Consider the following 17,658-nt stretch of genomic DNA (forward strand, 5'->3'; position numbering starts at 1 on the left):
TATTTTCATATGGCTATCCCACAGGAAATATACTGCATGCAGGGTGAAGTCCAGAGCCATTTCAAAGCTCTCATCTAAATATATATTATTATTATCTTTTTATTTCATAAATACTTCTGCACTGTCTAACTGATCTAATCTTACAAACACAGCTGATTGCCACTGGCTTTTTGGTGACCTCTTTAGAACTGGGACTGCTGCTCATGTCTAGATCTAGGGAGTTGTGATGAAGAATTAGTTCTGTAAGCATGGAAACACCACCCTTTATGATGGGCTGGAATGCTGACTTCCTAGCAGCACAATAAAATATGGATAGGCCTGACTAATGACAGCCCCAGTGCTTCCCATGCTGGCCTCCTAAATAACAAAGGCCCAATTCATAAAACTAACTAAACATTGTGGCACAAAACTAACTTAATGTGCCAATAATTCACATCTAGTACTACAGTAATTCAACAACACTCTCAGCAGCTCCAGAGAAAAAACTGTGAATTTCTCTTCCTCAGATTCTAACAAACCTCATAAATTAGACATGTTTTCAAGGCTATTTAAGGCTGACTTCTCATAAAACAAGATCCATATACAGTTTTCCACAGTTTTGAAATGCAGCTATGGCCTTTGGTAACTTCCAATACAGAGAAATTTAATGAGCTCATATGAAAAACTACTGGAGTAACCATCCCTATAGTACAATATTGCTCCTTTTGTCATTAAAATCAACCAATTAAGTTTTCTGTCAACAAATCCACCTTTGTTGTAGGTTTTGAAATTTAGAGTTCTAAACATATACTGCCACCGAGGAGAATCTGAGTGTCTCTAGAGAGGATGGCTGAGGACAGACTCTGGAATGAACTCAGTACTTGGAAGCTCAGCTGAGTTGTCACTAACATTTATGTGTCACTAGAGTGTGTTAGAAGATCTCTGAGAGTGTGCTGCACCTGGTTCTCACAGCAATGGATCAAGCTATGTAAATCCACACACTGCCCTAGACCTATTCATATTAGACATGCATTTTCTGGTGTTTTATCCATGATCCCCTGCTAATGCTTCTGATGGATCTTTCTAGATCAGTTTCTCATCTAATGGGCCGCAAAGCACCAAGGGGGGAATAGAGAATCACTTGTGCCTTTGTTCCCCACATCTTTATCTATCGGGGTTAATGGATCTCTGAGAACCTTTCAAAAGATGGAATAAACCACATAACTGCTCTCGCCATTACCATTGATTACCCCTCCTGGAAAGGGGGAGGTCGCCCCTCCCCACAGGCACTCAGAATGGCATCAGCAAGGGAAGGCTCACAAGTGGAAAACGGGAGAGGGTGGATGGTCACATGTTCCATGATAATGGTTATGGAAAATGTGACTGCAAGTGGTTTTAGAAAGAAACAGTAGAACAGCACTGAGAAGAAAAATAATGAAAGGAAATAAGCACAGAAAAGACGAACTCCTGTTGGATTTTGTAGGCTAAGTTTTCATAGCATGTGATATGAAAGAATCAAAGTTTTTGGGCACCCTTAATCCTCTGCTCTGCCCTACTTGGCTTATTTGTGGTAATCATGCCCTTTTCCTCAGACTTTGAATAGGAAACTTGTATGTAAGACACCTACCAGGTGTCTTATGTTAGCTTAGGTAGGATCAGGGCTGTCTTGCTTGACTACCAAGGCACTGCTCTTCTCTTTAACTTACTACCCTCCTACATACTGTCACTTCAAAAAAGCTTTAAAGAATGAGTCAGATATTAAAAACAATCTTTTTCCCCCTCCTTTTCTTCTCAGTTGAGAGAGAGCCATATATTCAAAAGGATTTACATTTTGCCATGTCAAAACACAAGTAGGTGTCTACTAAGTTTTCAGATGCACTTTTCTGTCCAGGTGCCTTGGAACTCACTGAGAAATAGATTTAAAACCAACAGTGTCTACCTGCTCACTACTACTATAATGCATTTTGTTTCATTTCATTTAATGCCATTTATCTGAAGCACCTGATCCCCACAGAAGCAGGCAGCTTGCAGGCAGTGTTTCAGAGAGCAGTGCTTTCAGCCCTTGCATCTCCAGTACAAGGTCTTTAATAAAAAGCAGCTACGTGCAGCTCCTTAGGTGGGTGTTCTGGAACTGACTACAAAAGAAATTATGGGATATTAAATCCCCAAAACATAAATGGAAAAAAATTTGAAAAATTTCTAATGTGTTAGTCTCAACTACTTTACCTTCCAGAACACAATTTAGAAACTGAATGCCTCAGCAGAAAAGTGAGGACACTGTTGCCTTTGCCCTTCATTCTTCAGTCAGTTCATCTTCCCTTGCAAATATGTACACAGTTCTCTCTTCATCTCAGCAGGGTGCTGGAAGGATTGCTGTTCTTTATTCCTGTCAGGTTTACAGGTGTTTCATCTGCACCCCCAGCCTTCACCCTCTGTCCGTGCATGCCTCAAGCCTCCAGTGCTGAGCAGAAACACAAAGAGGGAATCTTGGCTAAAAGGAATTTTCCAACACAATCCCGATATTTTGTCAGCTTCACCAGGTCACTGTTCTTGTTCAGAGGTCAGCAGAATGGAAAAATGTTCCATTTTCACATATCATATTAATTAGTTATGAATGCACCTATGCACAATCACTCCAGGCTGGGGAAAGTTATAAAATCCTGGAGGATTAAAGTGGGAATGCTGTTACAACCATATACCTTTGTCTCTTCTGTGCAAGTAAAGCAGGGAGAGAATTCCCAATGAGCAAGCCAGGTCAGAGTTGAGTTTTTCTGTATAAACTGTGTTTGTCAGACTCCATCCAACCATGCCTTAAAGCCTGTTCCAAATGGAGTAAAGCATTTTTTACTCTGTGTTCCAGTGCACAGAGTAAGAAAGCTCCTTTGACACTGTACTCTCACCGCACCTTTATGTGGTGTGACAAATCAGTTCCTCCTCTGCTCAGTGCACAGCCAACATCTAATTCCCACACCAGACCTTTTGCTGGCCTTCTGCCCGGGACTGAATTTTACATTTGCATCTTTAATCAGCCTGAAAACCTTTGGAGTGGATAGGACAAGTTAAATACATCCCACTGTTGTCATGTCCCCAGTCTGTGGGAAATTTTGTCCAGTCCTAAATTTAGATCTTAAACTGGAGATATTAAATTACACCAATATGCCAACCCCATTTTCTTGTTGCACAAGTCTATTTCTGATTTTCTTTTCTGTGGCCAGGTGGAGCTGGGTGTTATAGTCAAGCTCTATAAAACATGATCACTTACACAATTAATACCTAGAATGTAGTGGTCCTTAGCCACACACTGCAGTAAGCTGGCTAGAAAAGGTTAATGCCAAATCTTTGTGGAAGTTAGCAGGATTTAGACTCCAATATTCCTCTAGAATCTCAATACCCACTCCTCTGCATGCTTAGGAAAGTGCATTGCTGCAATTCCAGGGGACATAAAGCTCACGTGGGCCTTTCACTGGAGAGCTGCTTCTGTTGAAAAACCAAAACTAGGCAGGAATCAAAGACTCTTTAAGACTCTTCTTCTCCTCCTCTCTTAAACAGTGCTTCTCTTTAGATGCTTTGGCCATTGCTTATCCTGGGATCACAGACTGATCTAGGTCACCAAATAGCACCTTCATGAAGGCATTGCTTCCCTGGAGCTCTTGGATCCCACCAGTTTGCCTAAGGAAAAGAGTACACTAGCCTCTGATCTGTGGTTACATGAGGCCCACGGGCGATTTAAAATAAATCCAGGAATGCAGATGAGAATTTATTCGAAGGGGTTTTCAAATCAACATTGGTAAATTAACTGGTGACTTTGTCTGAAATGGATAGGAAACACACACAGTTCTCTCAGGAAACAGAGTTATAGCGGCAGCAGCATCTCCATGGCAGCACTAACATCTTCAGCCAGCTTTGGTCAGTGTTGGAGAGTGATAAACCCTCTTAGGAATGAACAAATCCTCAGCACTGAAAATATGTGATGTTTTAATTAAAATGGGAAAGAAAAATATTAAACACGTTAGACTGCCTCTAGGTAAAGTCTCACTCTTCTGCGTGCATGATATTACAAATTTAAAAAAAACAAACAAAGACTATTTTAGCCTAGCCTGCACCAAAAAAAAAAAAAAGCAGTCAGAAGTTATATTTGATATATTTGATCAGAAGTTATTATTATTAGTTTTTCTTCTTTCCACCTGAATTTTCTTTTCATCATTCAGAGAACATTCAGAGTGGCTGCTAATGTCAATGCTTGGCTGGGTGTAAAATCTGTTTCTATAAATAAGAAACCAACCCCATGCCCTGGGAATTGCAAGCTTCCCCTTGACTCTGCTTTCTTCAACACATGCAGCTTAAATGTATTCACCACTAAAATAGTTTTAAAAGACATTTCCCACAATAATGTTTATAAAGCTGATTTTACAGAGCATTCATACTCAATGGTTCCACCTGGAAGATGGATATATGGTAAGCACCACATTCACCAGAAGCAAGTTCAGACAATGTACAGACACTGTGAGTAAAAGCAGCATAGACACAGCAAAGCACAGGTATTTTTTAATATGCAAACACACAATATCAGCCTCCCCAAAACTAATGGTACAAGGACAAATCACATATCCAGCTGTGACCCACAGATTTGGCAGGTTCCTTGAGGAGCTAATGAGCTACTAACTTTCAAGAAAGGACAAAGGACTGCATGCTTTGCCATTATGTAGGGGACAGAGCAGGAACTTGCAGCAGAAGCATTAAGGAAGGGCAAAGAAAGTGCGTGTCATGTGAAACGAGGTAGACCATGACTGCAAAATCTGTGTGAAAGTATTATTTTGGGGCTGTCACTTCCCTGATGCTTCAGAAAGGGAAACACTGTGGTAGGCACAGCTCCCTGAAATAGGATAGTGAGACAGAGAACTCTGTTTTCCTTGGCATTGTGCTGTGTTGCTGTATTGTGTATTGTACTGAATTCTTAGCACATCCTTGCAATTTTGGCAAGATAGCTTCTCAAAGCAAAAACAAATAAACCACATAATCCTTGGTAAGCCTAAAGATGAAAAGTAAGCAGGAACTTTTTTCTGATACTTAGGCTTTGTCTTATGTGCACTTATTGTTGGGGTTAGGAAAGGCCAAAAATCAGAACTCTTCCTTGGAGTATAATTTTTCCCCGCATTGTGTCATTTACCCTGTCCTCAGGTCAGGATATTGGTGCATAAATTAGCTGCACATTCCTCTTTTGGGGACTTTGCAAAGGAGAAAAGTTTGGGGCAGGTGATTTTCATGTTTGCTACAGCCCTTAGAAAAAATAGATCCCATAATATTTCCAGAAACTGTTATTGGATTCTCTCTCTTTTAGGACAAGACAGAGCAGTTGGACTAGATCATTCTGCAGCTGAACTAAGGGACAGTTTGCCATGACAGAGCAGAGAAGCAAAGAAAGAAAAAAACCCAAAATCCTATGTAAATGGGTCTACAGATGTGCCAGCTAAGTGCACTTTTTCTTGCTTCTCTTGAAGTATTGATTATAGAATAAAAAGAATGCTTAAAATATCACATCCTGAGCAGGTGCAAACCGAGGCAATTCATTGAAATTAATATAACTATGTTATTTATTCCAGCAAAAAGATCTCTCTTGTATGAAGGCCTGTTTTCTTTCAGGATATACACTGTCAGTTTTGAAAATTTTACTAAAGGGCTTTGGATTAACATAATCTTTCATCCTAATTCTGAAAGCCCTTATATAGTAATACATCCTAATACTTGAAGAAAAGCTTTCTAGAATTTATTTTAAATAAGCGATTCTACACAGATGAGTTATTGATTCAGGATATGTTCTCTGACTAAGGATAAATCTGGGGTTTTATTCTTTCAAACTGTACTGTGGAACTCACAAGTTTGCAGAAGTTGCAAACAAACCAGGGAATTATAAAATGAGAACAACTGAAAAGTGTGGGAACAGTTCATAAATGGTGACATGTCAGTGTTTTCCAAATACTGCTAATATAATTGAAGTAAAAAGCAGTAATTTAATTAAAAAGGTCAAGTATTTACCTTGCATAACTGTGTCCTGCTTTCATAGTATGCAATCAGAGGGTTTGATGCTTGATAGTAGCTTTCAATCCTGTCCTCAGTGGTTTCAGTGTTCTCAGAGCTCTGGCTGCTCATGGTTTCTGCAGAACAGTCCAGGCAGAGCACGAGCTTTGGTTCCCCAATCTAGACAGCAAGGAAAACAACAAACATTCAAAGCACTGGCCCAGCAAAAGAGATTTTGTTTGGAAAACACCAAAACAGTCACCAAGGAATTTGTGAGCAAATAGTATTTGTCTATGGGGAAATGATGTTTATCAACAACCACCCCTCACTGTGGCAGCACTAAGGGATGCCAGCACTGAGGAGCAAGCAAGGCTGGGCTTGCCTGGACTCTGCACAGAGACAGAGATGGGATCTGACAAATTCTGGCTGCTTGGACTCAAGAGTGTCAGTTCATTATTTGCTGGATGCAAACAGTACAGGACTTATGCAACACTTGACTCAGTTATATTTGTAGCCTTTTTGTTGTTCAATGTGTGAAAAGGGAGTGGTAAACTTAGCTTAGTATTTCAAGATGCAGTAGCAGGAAATGTTCACATAAAAGTGTACCCACTTGAGATGGAAATGAGTAACAACAGGCTCAGGGACACCATCAAATATTCACAGGAATACATCCTGTGGATTACTTTATGTCACACAGTATTTTATGTCCTTGTTTGCAGTGTACCCACACCATTCCTCCCCATGCTGCAAAGGAGGGATGTGATACATTTCTCTGCATTTTCAAATTGGTAAGTAATTTCCAAATTCTGTGGGAAGCTGGTCATTTAATGCTGTTTGGCTAGTGCCAAACTAGTCATGAGGGAGAGTCTGTCCTTTACTCTAATAAAAATAAATACAGATTTATTTATTTTGATTCTTAGGCCTGGAAAAGGTCATAAATAATCGTCTCTTTCTACATTTGATCATAGATATTGCAGTATATTACGGGGAAAAAAGAAATGGCAAGAAGGAGCAAAATGTTCTTTATGGTATTTCAGGAGAGAGCCAAAAGTTCTAAACACAAATTCTCATCGTTCTCTCCCTGAAATACTCAAAATTATGTATATCATTTTGCATAAATCTTGGAATGCAATGCCATGCACCCTGCTCAGGCACAGAGCTCTCTGACACAAGATTTTGTATGAGCAAAACCTGCTGGGCTGAGTCCAAAGCCATAAATTCCACTGTCTCAAGCAAAATAAAGGTGTTACAGGATCAGTGGGGAAAACAAGTTTATTTTTCCATGCCATTATGTATTTAATCCTTCAATGACATGCTCAGTCTTTGTCTCATTCCTTCCCTTTCCAGCAGGGATCTGGAAAACACTTTTGTAGGAAAAAGTGAGAAGTTTTGGAAAAAGATTACTTGACACTAGTGACAATTACAAAATCATATTTTTACTATGGCTACAGTAAAGAAAGTCTAAATGACTGATATATGGAAATTGTCATTGTTATCTTTGTTGACAGCCCCCAAAGGAAGAAATATTCTAAAGGTAAATATTTCATGTCAGGGCTTCTGCATTTGACTGAGGATGTCTGGATTGTGTTGACCTTTCTACTACCCTTAATGACTTTCTAGGAGAAGCTGAAGCCAAGGGATTATGTCAGACAGTTCAATAACAGGCTTTTATCTACCCATTTTTTCCACACAGAAAACATTAATGCAATTAGCTGTAGCAGCACTGAGTTTGGGGATTAAAAAAGCCAACAAGGCAGTTTTAATAGTGCAAGAGATATAGAGAATTAAAAAAAAAAAAAAGATGTGGGCCTAATCAATGATTTAAACAAATGTCCTTTTTGTATAACTGGATTAGGATGGTGAGAAGTTATTTCCTCCCAGTTTTACATGAGGAATTCCATGGTCTGTTCTAAATTATAATAGAATAAATGGGAAATAATTCCTTTTATCAGTTGTATTGTCACCTTACAAGGAGGATATGAAGGACTCTACTGACTGATAGGATCAGATAATAGCTTCTTGCTTGATACACTCAGTCTGATTTGCTTTTGAAAAATGTACATGGTTTTCTTAGAAGTTTCAGTATTGCTATCTGGAATTCAAACCATTACAGAAATATCTTTCTTCCAAACAAACCCACAAAGAGTGAAACTAATGCCCTTATCCGGTATCACACCAATTTTTGCCACTTTTTAAAAAATTATGATTTTCCTGACACAATTTAGCTTAAATAATACATACCAAACAAGTCGAATAGTTTTTGGGTTTTACTCTGTCTCACTGGGTACTTCCCACCTAGTGTTGTGGAATATATAATTTTAAAATGTTTTTTCATTTTGTAGAAAAACTGAGGAGGGAACAGAGTTTTGTGCTTCTGTAGAATTATGGCTGAGTAAAAATACAATTGCATCATAGACGGGAATTGGGTAAAACTGGCTGGAGAATCAGCTGTTTCTACATAGCTCATTCTGTTTATGAGTCAAGCTCTGAAACACAAGCATTATTCTTGATGTCTTCTAAATAGAACAGGTCTTTGTTAACAATTATAAAGCTTTTCACATATAATGTAGATATGTAGCACTATTCATCTGTACTTTGCTGCCAATAATTAGTAAGGCCTGATGTGCACCTCTTTTCATTCAGTTATAATTTAAGAATTTCTCATCACCCTTTGGAAAGAACTGCAAAGCATTATCTCAAAAACGACTCATTGTAAAAAACTTCACAGTTTTACTGAGCAGCTCACAGCCAGCCTCTGGAAAGTGGATACAAGGCACAACAGGGGGGACTTAGCACCTTCAAAACAGTCACTTGAAGTCCTTGTCTTTTACTCCAAATGCCAAATGCTGTCCAGCATCTTTTGCTGCTTTCGGGGAACTTAAGGAGCTCTGCTTCAGCCTGGGATGCATTAGGACTTACTTGCCTGCAATACCTCAGTGCAGGACACCCCAATCTCTAATCCCCACTTTCTCTGGCAGGACACCAACATGTATGCCTGCCAGAGAAACAGCACTGCTGAAATAGTTCCTCCTTAGACACAAAACGAGAGAAATCTCCAGCATCTTTTTAATAGTCTACAGCATTTTATTAAAGGGACCAGTAAGTCAACATTTCTGTGAATGACTTCTATGGCAAATCTCATTGCTCATTACTTTTTCTGGCTTCAGATGCCTAAATCTTGCTAGGCTTTTATGGTAATCAACTAAATAAATAAAGCCGCTAAAGGCTCAGTGAGAAAAGAGGGGATTCACTGTTTTATAAGGTAATAAAGTTTTATTACCTTATAAACTTGTTTAGGACATTTTTGGAGTGTAATGTGATGTAACATATACTAACTATTATCCCTAATTCACCACTTCTTTTCTCCCAAGCCCTGGCAGATTCATTCACATGCTCAGACAGAGTATTTCCTGCAGGCTGAGAAATGCACGGCTGAGGCTTCTCACGAGGTCTCAGCACATACTGGGGAAATCGAGAGCTCTCGGAGCTGCCACGCAGGCACTTGCAGAACGCTCTTTTTATGGCTGTGCCACCTGTTACCCACCACAAAAATTAAATCTGGGTTTGGCTGCTGCAAGTGACAGCAAGCTTTAGCAGAGCTGGCTTACTGGTAATAAATATTAACTGTGAAGATACATACTTTTATGACTGTGCCTCAGATTTTCATCAGAAGTACAGCACTATCCACTAGAACCAGAAAACTGGTTCTAAAATGATGTTTTCCCCTAAATGCGAATTGTTTCTGGTTTATATTAAATTTAGATAAAATCAGCCTTTACTTCTCCTTGTATTCTAGATTCTTTGTAAGTAAGAGCAACAGCCAGATTTGCTATACTGATGGGGTGCCAAAATTTCAGTGATCAGCAGCACAGCTCTCCTGGATTGGCTTTTTACACGTCCCTGCTGCAATCAGCTGAAGAGAGGGACTGAAGCAGCACCAGAATTACAGGAGTTACAGCAGCATTACAGTTGTATGGTCACCTTGCTCTCAAACTCTTCTGCATCTTTCAGCTCTTGGGGATACCCATCAATCAGAAATCCTTTTGTGTCCCCTAGCTTGGAAACCATGGCTTCCTTCAGTAGCTCCAGAACAATACCCTGTATAGGAAAGAGAGGGAATTAGTTGGTTAATTAAAAAGAGAGATTGATACCTTTGTTTGTTGCACTGACTTTAGTCCTATACCCTTGACAACGGCTCTGTGAATGCAGGTGTTTTTCTTGTCCTGCAGGTAGCAGGGCACCCTGCTTTTTATTCTCTCAGGACCGGCTATGCCACACAAATCTGATGTTGCAATCCACCCAAGATTTCCCAAAATACCTTCCAGATAGGTCAGAATATTTCATAGTTTCAAAATGAATGTTAATACCTGTGAAACTCTAGAGTACTGCTGCAGCATTTTCCAATCTGATTGCATTTTGCTATGTCACTGGTGTAATTACATTACATGGAAAGTGACCCCATCTGACCAAACACACTGAAGAGCAAAGCAATCAAAATCAAGCCTGAGCACAGCTTTTAGTTTCCCCTGAGCAAAATTTCCCAGTATCTTTCATTAACAAACACATCCTCTGACCTAGCTGCAGTTGCTGAATACCCACCAAGAGTTGGGACTGTGGACCTGCCATGTGAAAGCCAGGTCCAGCTGAGAACAACACCCTCTGCCTTCACAATTTCCATTAAGCTGCAGTCCAGCTACTCTGGGATGTCAGCCAGCTCTGCAGGGAACTGCTGCAGGTACTGTAATTTAAAATAGCTGCCAGGAGGACCAGCTCTGAATGTGAAATGTAACGCTATAAAAAGGACATAAAGTTTCTGTTTCCTGTACTTACACTTACATTTTGCAATGCATCTGTCTCACTGTATTTCATGTCTGATTTATTGCCTATGTGAAACATAAAGAAATACTGGCACTGAAAAGGGAAACAAGTGCCATGGATTTGGCAAAGAGGAAATGTCTCCCTGAGGTTAGAGATTAATTTTACTGAAATGGGAACCATCAGCTCCAGTATCTATTTCACTGGTTTAGACAATGTACCTACCACTGCCTTTGTTTAACCATTAGAACCCCAAATAAAACCATCACTCACGCCAGGCACAGGTTCACCACATTCCACAATGTCTTTGATCAATTTACTTCTCTCTGATAATGACAATAATTCATTTTGGAGAAGGTCACTAGTGGACAGGTGAGTAAATCCATATTTCTTGGCTAACTGTTCACATTGGCTACCTTTGCCAGAGCCAGGCCCACCTATGTGAGGGAAAAAATACCTAGAATTAGAAAAGAACAAAGATGTCGCAATTTTCAAACTATACCCACAAAGAAAATGGGAGGAAATTGATGACACTGTTTTGCAATTTTTAATTTTTTTTTTGTAGAGAAATTGTCTACAGTAGAACAAGTCATATACATATGATACAGCTTCAGTGTACCTTTCTGATACAGCTACAGTGCTGACTCAAAAATGTGTTGAAGTTGAAGGAGTCACAACAGTGTGAAATCTCTAACAGAGGAGAACCTGTTCCTAAAATACCATTAGCATGTAAAGGAAAACCATGAAAGAGCCTGTGGAAAAGGGCATTTCACTCTGCACTCGTTCAGTTTGACAGCTGCAACAAATCGTAGCAAGTAATGTTCACTGCAGCCCCGTGAGGGGAATAACGACGAGCGCCCACCTGCACCTGCCCACAGGAGCTGTGGGAGAGAGCACCAGGAGGGGAAGGGCACTGACCCGGGAATGCTGGGGGGTGTCCTGGCAGGAATGGCTCCTCCAGCCTCCTGCTTCCCTTGGCCAGCCAGCAGCCTCCAGCTCAGAGCCAGAGCTCTGCCTGTGCCGCTCTGCAGGTGCAGGCGCTGTCGGGCCCAGCTCCTCCATGAAGGCGGCCTCTTCTCCCTCCGCCCCAAGGCCGCGGCACGGAAGCCATGGCGTGGAAGTCCACAGCATGGAAGGTCTCTCTCTTCAGGCTCCTGCTGAAGCATTGCAGCCACCCTTGCCTGGCTGGAGAGAGGGACAGCCCACGGAACCTTCTGGAAGCCACTTGCCAGGTGTCCCAGCGCGGTGCCATCAGCGCCGCCGGCACAGCCGAGGTGAGGCCCTGAGGCGCCATGGCGGTGCCAGGGCATGGCGGGCAGGAAGGCCAATTCCTGCTGGGAGTTTGTGGAGAAACCCTCCCTGCTGTAGCAGCAATTCTGCAGCCTCCGATGGATCTGTTCAGAAGATCTACTGCAGTAGGAGGTAATTACAGCCTTGGAGGGAGACAATGCTCAAACTCTTTTCAGTAGAGTTTTTTCAGCAGGTGACCTGTGTTATTTATCAACTGCTGGGTCTTGCAGGTAGGGCTACACAGCTGTGCTCTGTGCATTTAAGATGCTAAAAAATATGAGGCTTTCCTGTTTCCTTATCCTTCCACAAACAAATATAGGAATAACACATTCACAATAGAACGATTTTAGCACCGTCTCTTGCCTCACTTGAACTTTCTTCTAACTTTTGCATTCAATGTAAGAAATAATTGCTCTGAGCATATAATTTTCAGAGAAATTACAGTACTGTAGCTGAGACTAAAAATTGGGTCACAAAGGAGTAGCATCAAAGGAAGGGGTTTGTGTTCTGTGATGTGCAGTTTTTTACTTCAGCTTCACAAGGAGAATAAGCAGCCTGTGGTGTGAGAATCACACCTGTGCTGTAATTTTTCTACAACTATCTTTGTTGCAGGCTTATCTTCTGGCCAATGTGGGTTGCATCTTGTTTTTCTGTTGCCATAATCTGAAGAACATTATTGTTTTCTAAAAACATTAGTTGAAAGAAAACAAGGAAAAAATAGGAGTGGCTATAAAGAAACAGATGTAACAAAATTACAGGCAAATTACTAGTAATGAATCCCTTAAATATCAGAGTGGCAATTAATAGTATTTCTGGCCTGGTTTGGGCTTTTTTAGCTCAGGAAGTTTGTTTACACGTTTTGTCTTCTAGCCTTGAGTATGCTAACAGTGCAGTAATTTAATTCTATTTATTTGATGTATATATGCAGTGTTAAAAAACCCCAGCTATAAAGATTATTGTATTCTTTTCCTTATATAACTGTTTCTCTTCTGAATGCAGAGCCCAATGAGAAGTTTCATAATTTCTACTCATACACAAAATTACTAAATCTCTTATTAGAAATAACAATACAAGGACATTTTTTGGTTTTTACCAGGTAAATATTCAGAAAATTTGATGTGCTTCTAATACCTTTGTGTGTTAGAATTTTAAAAGAGAACATTGTCAGAGTGGCACAATACGCAGGGCATACACCACAATGAGTGTTCCTCCAAAACATTAATTAAAATGGCCATTTTTAATAGAAGAGTTCAAACAAAGCAGAGATAAACATGCTGAGCTCTTTAAAGAGTAAAAACATATTTGATTAAGTTATGTGCTAAAATTGGTAGTTTTTATGGCCACTGGTATTAATTTAGATTCATCTCATGAGTAGCAGAGCATCCCACTGCTTGACACAACCCACTTTATCAAGTCTTGTGCTTTCTTATCCATGAAAGAGACCACAGTTCTTGCTTGGCATGATCTGAGAAGAGACTGAATTCCCCAGGAAGTTCAGCATTGTGGGCTGAACACAACTTGGCCTTTACATCAGTATTAATTTACATGTCTGAAATGAAAGTATTACCTTGTCTCCTTCTGAAGTTCTTTAGTGTGACTGGAATAGAGCTATTCAGGTGAAAAAAGATGTGATAGTGCATTTTCTTACTAATTAGGTGTTGCCTTCTTGCTCAGATTACATTCTTAAAGCACTGCTACATAAGCAGCTTTAACAGCAAATTAATCCTGCAGCCATGAAGCTCACAGTGAATTTGTGGTGCTACAAAAATGGTACCTGTTCTTTTAGTGGATATTCTTCTTAAATCTATTCATTTTTTCTAAAGAAAAAAAATAATGTTAAGAAAGTTTATCTGGAATAACAGCTGCATATGAAACGTGACAAAGGCTAGTGAAAAGATTTTTTCAGTTAAGACTTCACTGCAACTTGTTACAGTGTTTTTCATATGGAAAATATTTGAGGCATTGAAAAAGGCAATCGAGTTTTCCCAATGGCTCAATTGTTAGCAGAAAAATATATCCCCACTTTTGTTGTGAAGGCGTAAGATTCTTTGTGAACACTGTTATTTTTTCTCTATGCTGTCATCTTGTGATCTGCCTACGTATACTTGGGAAAAAAACCTGTAGGTTCATGGTAACTTGCTATTCAGATTAATCATGTTGTTTTCTGATTTCTATATATGTTATGCAGAGCAAAAGCTAAAGCCTAGCAAACAGCCAGAGGAACTAGGAGTGTGATGTGACCTGTAGGACAATATAGAACTACCAGCAGTTCTTCAATAGTAGCATGCTTTTGTATTTTCCTAGTATTGCTCAGTGCAGTGGACCTTGCTTTAAAGCTCACTTGGTAACTTTATAAAAATCCAAAAATTGCAGGTAAAGAAATTAAGAACATTGTATTAATCAGTGAGGTTATTCTTGGAAACAGAACTCTTTGAGTGTCCCTTTGTGCTTTTTGATACAAATGGTAAGCAAGAATATGGAACCAGAGGACTAACACAGAAATTAAATGCAGCTCTCTATATTGCTTTTCTGCAGACAAGGCCAGATTAAAAGGTCTATGCAATCCCTTAGAGCAACATTCCCTTCCATTATGTTGATTCATCAGCCTGTGAGAGGGGATCTCATGGTAAATAACTTTCTGGCAGCACTGCTGACTTAGGTGGTTACTTTTTAAATTATTGAGTGCAGAAATGCTTCACAGAGAGTCCTTCAAGGAGAGAAAAAGAGTGTCTAAATGAGTGTGGTAACAACCAATTGCCCAAGCAGCACTTCAGGGTGTTCAGGTGCAGTCAGCCCTGGATCCAAGGTGTCAGCTCTCCTCCCTCCTGCCCCAATGTCCCCGGAGTGGGAAGGCTGAGCAGCCTGGGCATGTGACAGAAATGAACAGCTCTGACCCAGAGCACAGCGTCAGCAGCAGAGAATGAATGATGGCAGAGGGAGCTGGGACTGCTGCTGTGAATGAGCATGGCCAGGAACACACGATGTGAGCAGTGCATGGGCCAGCCTTGCTGCCAGAAACACTGACAGAGCACAAGTGCCATGCAGACAGACTGAGATGCCTCTATTTGAAATCTTACAAGTTTATTATATACCAAAATATCAGGAGCATTTATATAAAAAGCCAGCAGTAGGATTTACAAGACAGTCCCACTATTTAGTTTCAAATGTTTCAATTTCAAGACCTTGTTATCATAATGAGCATCATCCCTGTATCAGGGAGAAGTGCCTACAGGGGAAATCTAGCTGCACAAGAGAGCCTCAGAAGTCTGAATTGAAACCAAAATAACCCCAGTCAGTCTATGTCTAAATTCAAGCAAAAATTTTGGACTACTTGATCAGTTTTGGCAGTTTTACCAATGCTGCTTGGATTTTATAGACAAGTAAAAATAAGCCTTAACTTCAGAATATGGTATTTGAAGGCTTCTCAATAGCACCTCATCTGCTGTTCACAAATTATTTCAGTCTAAGTGAAACCATACAGGAATTGTGCTATTACTTAACAACAACAACAAAAAAGGCCTCAACACTTTCTTTGTATTTCTTTTTTCTGAGAAATTATTTTAATTAGAAAACTACATGTTGTGCATGTTGGCAGAGTGATGCAATATCCTGGGACATCACTGAGTTTTCATCCTTCTTAAAGAAAATGTGAAGTTTATTTCACAGGAAATCAGGGAAATCAGCTTTGCACAGTATCCACAGTTAGCTTGGACTGATTGGGGGCTTAATTACCAATATTGTTCATTCTCAGCTTTTCTGATTGCAGGTATTGTAGCATAATTTACATTGGAAGGGACCTCATCTGGTTAAACCTTATAGTCAAAGCAGGCCTAAATTAATGATAAATTGAATTAGGTAGTGTCATTCAAGGTCTGACAACCTGGGACGAATAAAGAGTTTGAGTTTCGTGATATTTTTACTTGCTGAATTTTGGTGTGTGTGCAAGTTCCTGCCTGCATCTGATAATGTCTACTTCTAGGTGGAAGTGGTGAGAGTATCTTCAGTGTCAGCTAAAAAGCTGGTCGTTCTTACACTGGGTTTAAGCAATTACCAGCTTTAGATCATCAGCAAGAATATAACAAAGATTCTGTAGAGGAGAGTGGTTACATTAGCTAAGCTTTAAACACCTCATTTACAAGTCAGCGGGGAGTTTGTTTCTGATCCAAAGCGCAGAAAGATTCCTGAACCTCCGGTTTTACTTTCAGCCTCAGCTGAAGCCAACTGTTTTGTGAAGCTGCTGCAGAGGCCAGGGAGGGGGAATGCTCCCAGAAACTGTGCCATGTATGACACTTCTGTGGATGCAATATGGAATATTGCCGTAGTTAAGAATTAGAAGATCATTCAACATTCATTGTGGTTAAAATTGATGGCATAGGGTTTTTGGTTTTTTTGGGTTTTTTTTGTTTTTTTTTTTTTTGTCTTTTAATGACTGGCAATGATTACTTAAGTTTTGAATATTTATTAGAGCATCACCCAATTTTATCTTTGTGCCTCTTTATATCTTTTTTCTTTGAATTTTACTTTGCTGGCCAAATTTATCTTTGTTTTACCTCTTTCATTATCCTGCTGTTTTCTCTTATATTTTTTACTTGCTGGTACTCTTTCTCTGCTTTACAATATGGATAGAACATTAACATTGTTTCTTAATTAATCCAGCTTGACTGTTATTCCAATTAATTCCTACATTAGCTCTAATGTAAACTTTTGCTAATTAGATGATTTCTTTTTCTTTCCCTTTTTGGAAAATTTTCAAGGGTAATTAGTGGGAGAGGGAACTGCCTGTTCCTTTCCCTTTGTCATAAACAGTATCTCTGTTTGTCAGGTATGGCAGATGGTGCATTCATTTTGATTTGTTTGTAAACTTCTTCAAATGTACATGTTTAAAATTCTAGCTTCAAAACACCTTTATAAGCATCTTATTATTTCCTCATGAAATAATGCACACCTGTGTAATGAGTCAACATCCTTAAAGACACCTGAGCCCAAGGCAGTTTTTCCCATTCCAGTATCCCACAGCAGCCTGCTCTGACCCAACTTCTCTGCTCCCTCTCTAGTCAGGGTATCATAAACTGAACATCTCCAGCACTGCTCACTGCAGCAGAGCACATTAACCACTGACATTTTGGGCTTTTTAAACTTTTCCCCATCCCAGAACAGTTTTGTTCTGCTTCTTTGAGATTTCTTCATATTTTTCTTTCACTGTTGTACCATTCCAAATGATCAGATTTCAGCTCTTGGCTGACATTTCCTGCCTGCAGAAACGTGTGCATGTGGGCAGTGTGTACAAAGCTAAAGCTGCAGTGCCTGTGGATCATCAGGGGATCCCTGCAGATTTACCTGCCTGAAAAGGACTCAAGGCAAAAGAGCTGTGGCCGCTCCAACTTATCTGCTGCAAGAATTCTGTCTCTGGGAATGCCATTTATTTTATAGTGGAATTATATTAGTGGAATAAAGTCAAGATTTTGCAGACAAATGAGCAACCATGGGGCTCTCATTTTGTTCAAAACACCCCAACAAACCCACAAAAAACCTCTCACTCTTCTCATAAGACTTTAAGAA

The 17,658-nt window shown here is 39.9% G+C and overlaps 1 protein-coding gene across 2 annotated transcripts in view; it reads right to left on the reverse strand.

The window, feature by feature from the left end:
* Positions 1-17,658, reverse strand: part of AK5 (adenylate kinase 5) — a 98,951-nt gene that overhangs the window by 3,328 nt on the left and 77,965 nt on the right. For both annotated transcript variants that reach the window (XM_058029752.1, XM_058029754.1), the window contains exons 11-13: positions 11,083-11,246; positions 9,976-10,092; positions 6,013-6,174 (exon numbers count right to left, since the gene is read on the reverse strand). In XM_058029752.1, coding sequence (XP_057885735.1) covers positions 6,013-6,174; positions 9,976-10,092; positions 11,083-11,246 — 443 coding nt within the window. The remainder of the gene's footprint in view (positions 1-6,012; positions 6,175-9,975; positions 10,093-11,082; positions 11,247-17,658) is intronic.

This window comes from Melospiza georgiana, chromosome 9 (assembly GCF_028018845.1).
Source record: "Melospiza georgiana isolate bMelGeo1 chromosome 9, bMelGeo1.pri, whole genome shotgun sequence".
Lineage (NCBI taxonomy): Eukaryota > Metazoa > Chordata > Aves > Passeriformes > Passerellidae > Melospiza > Melospiza georgiana.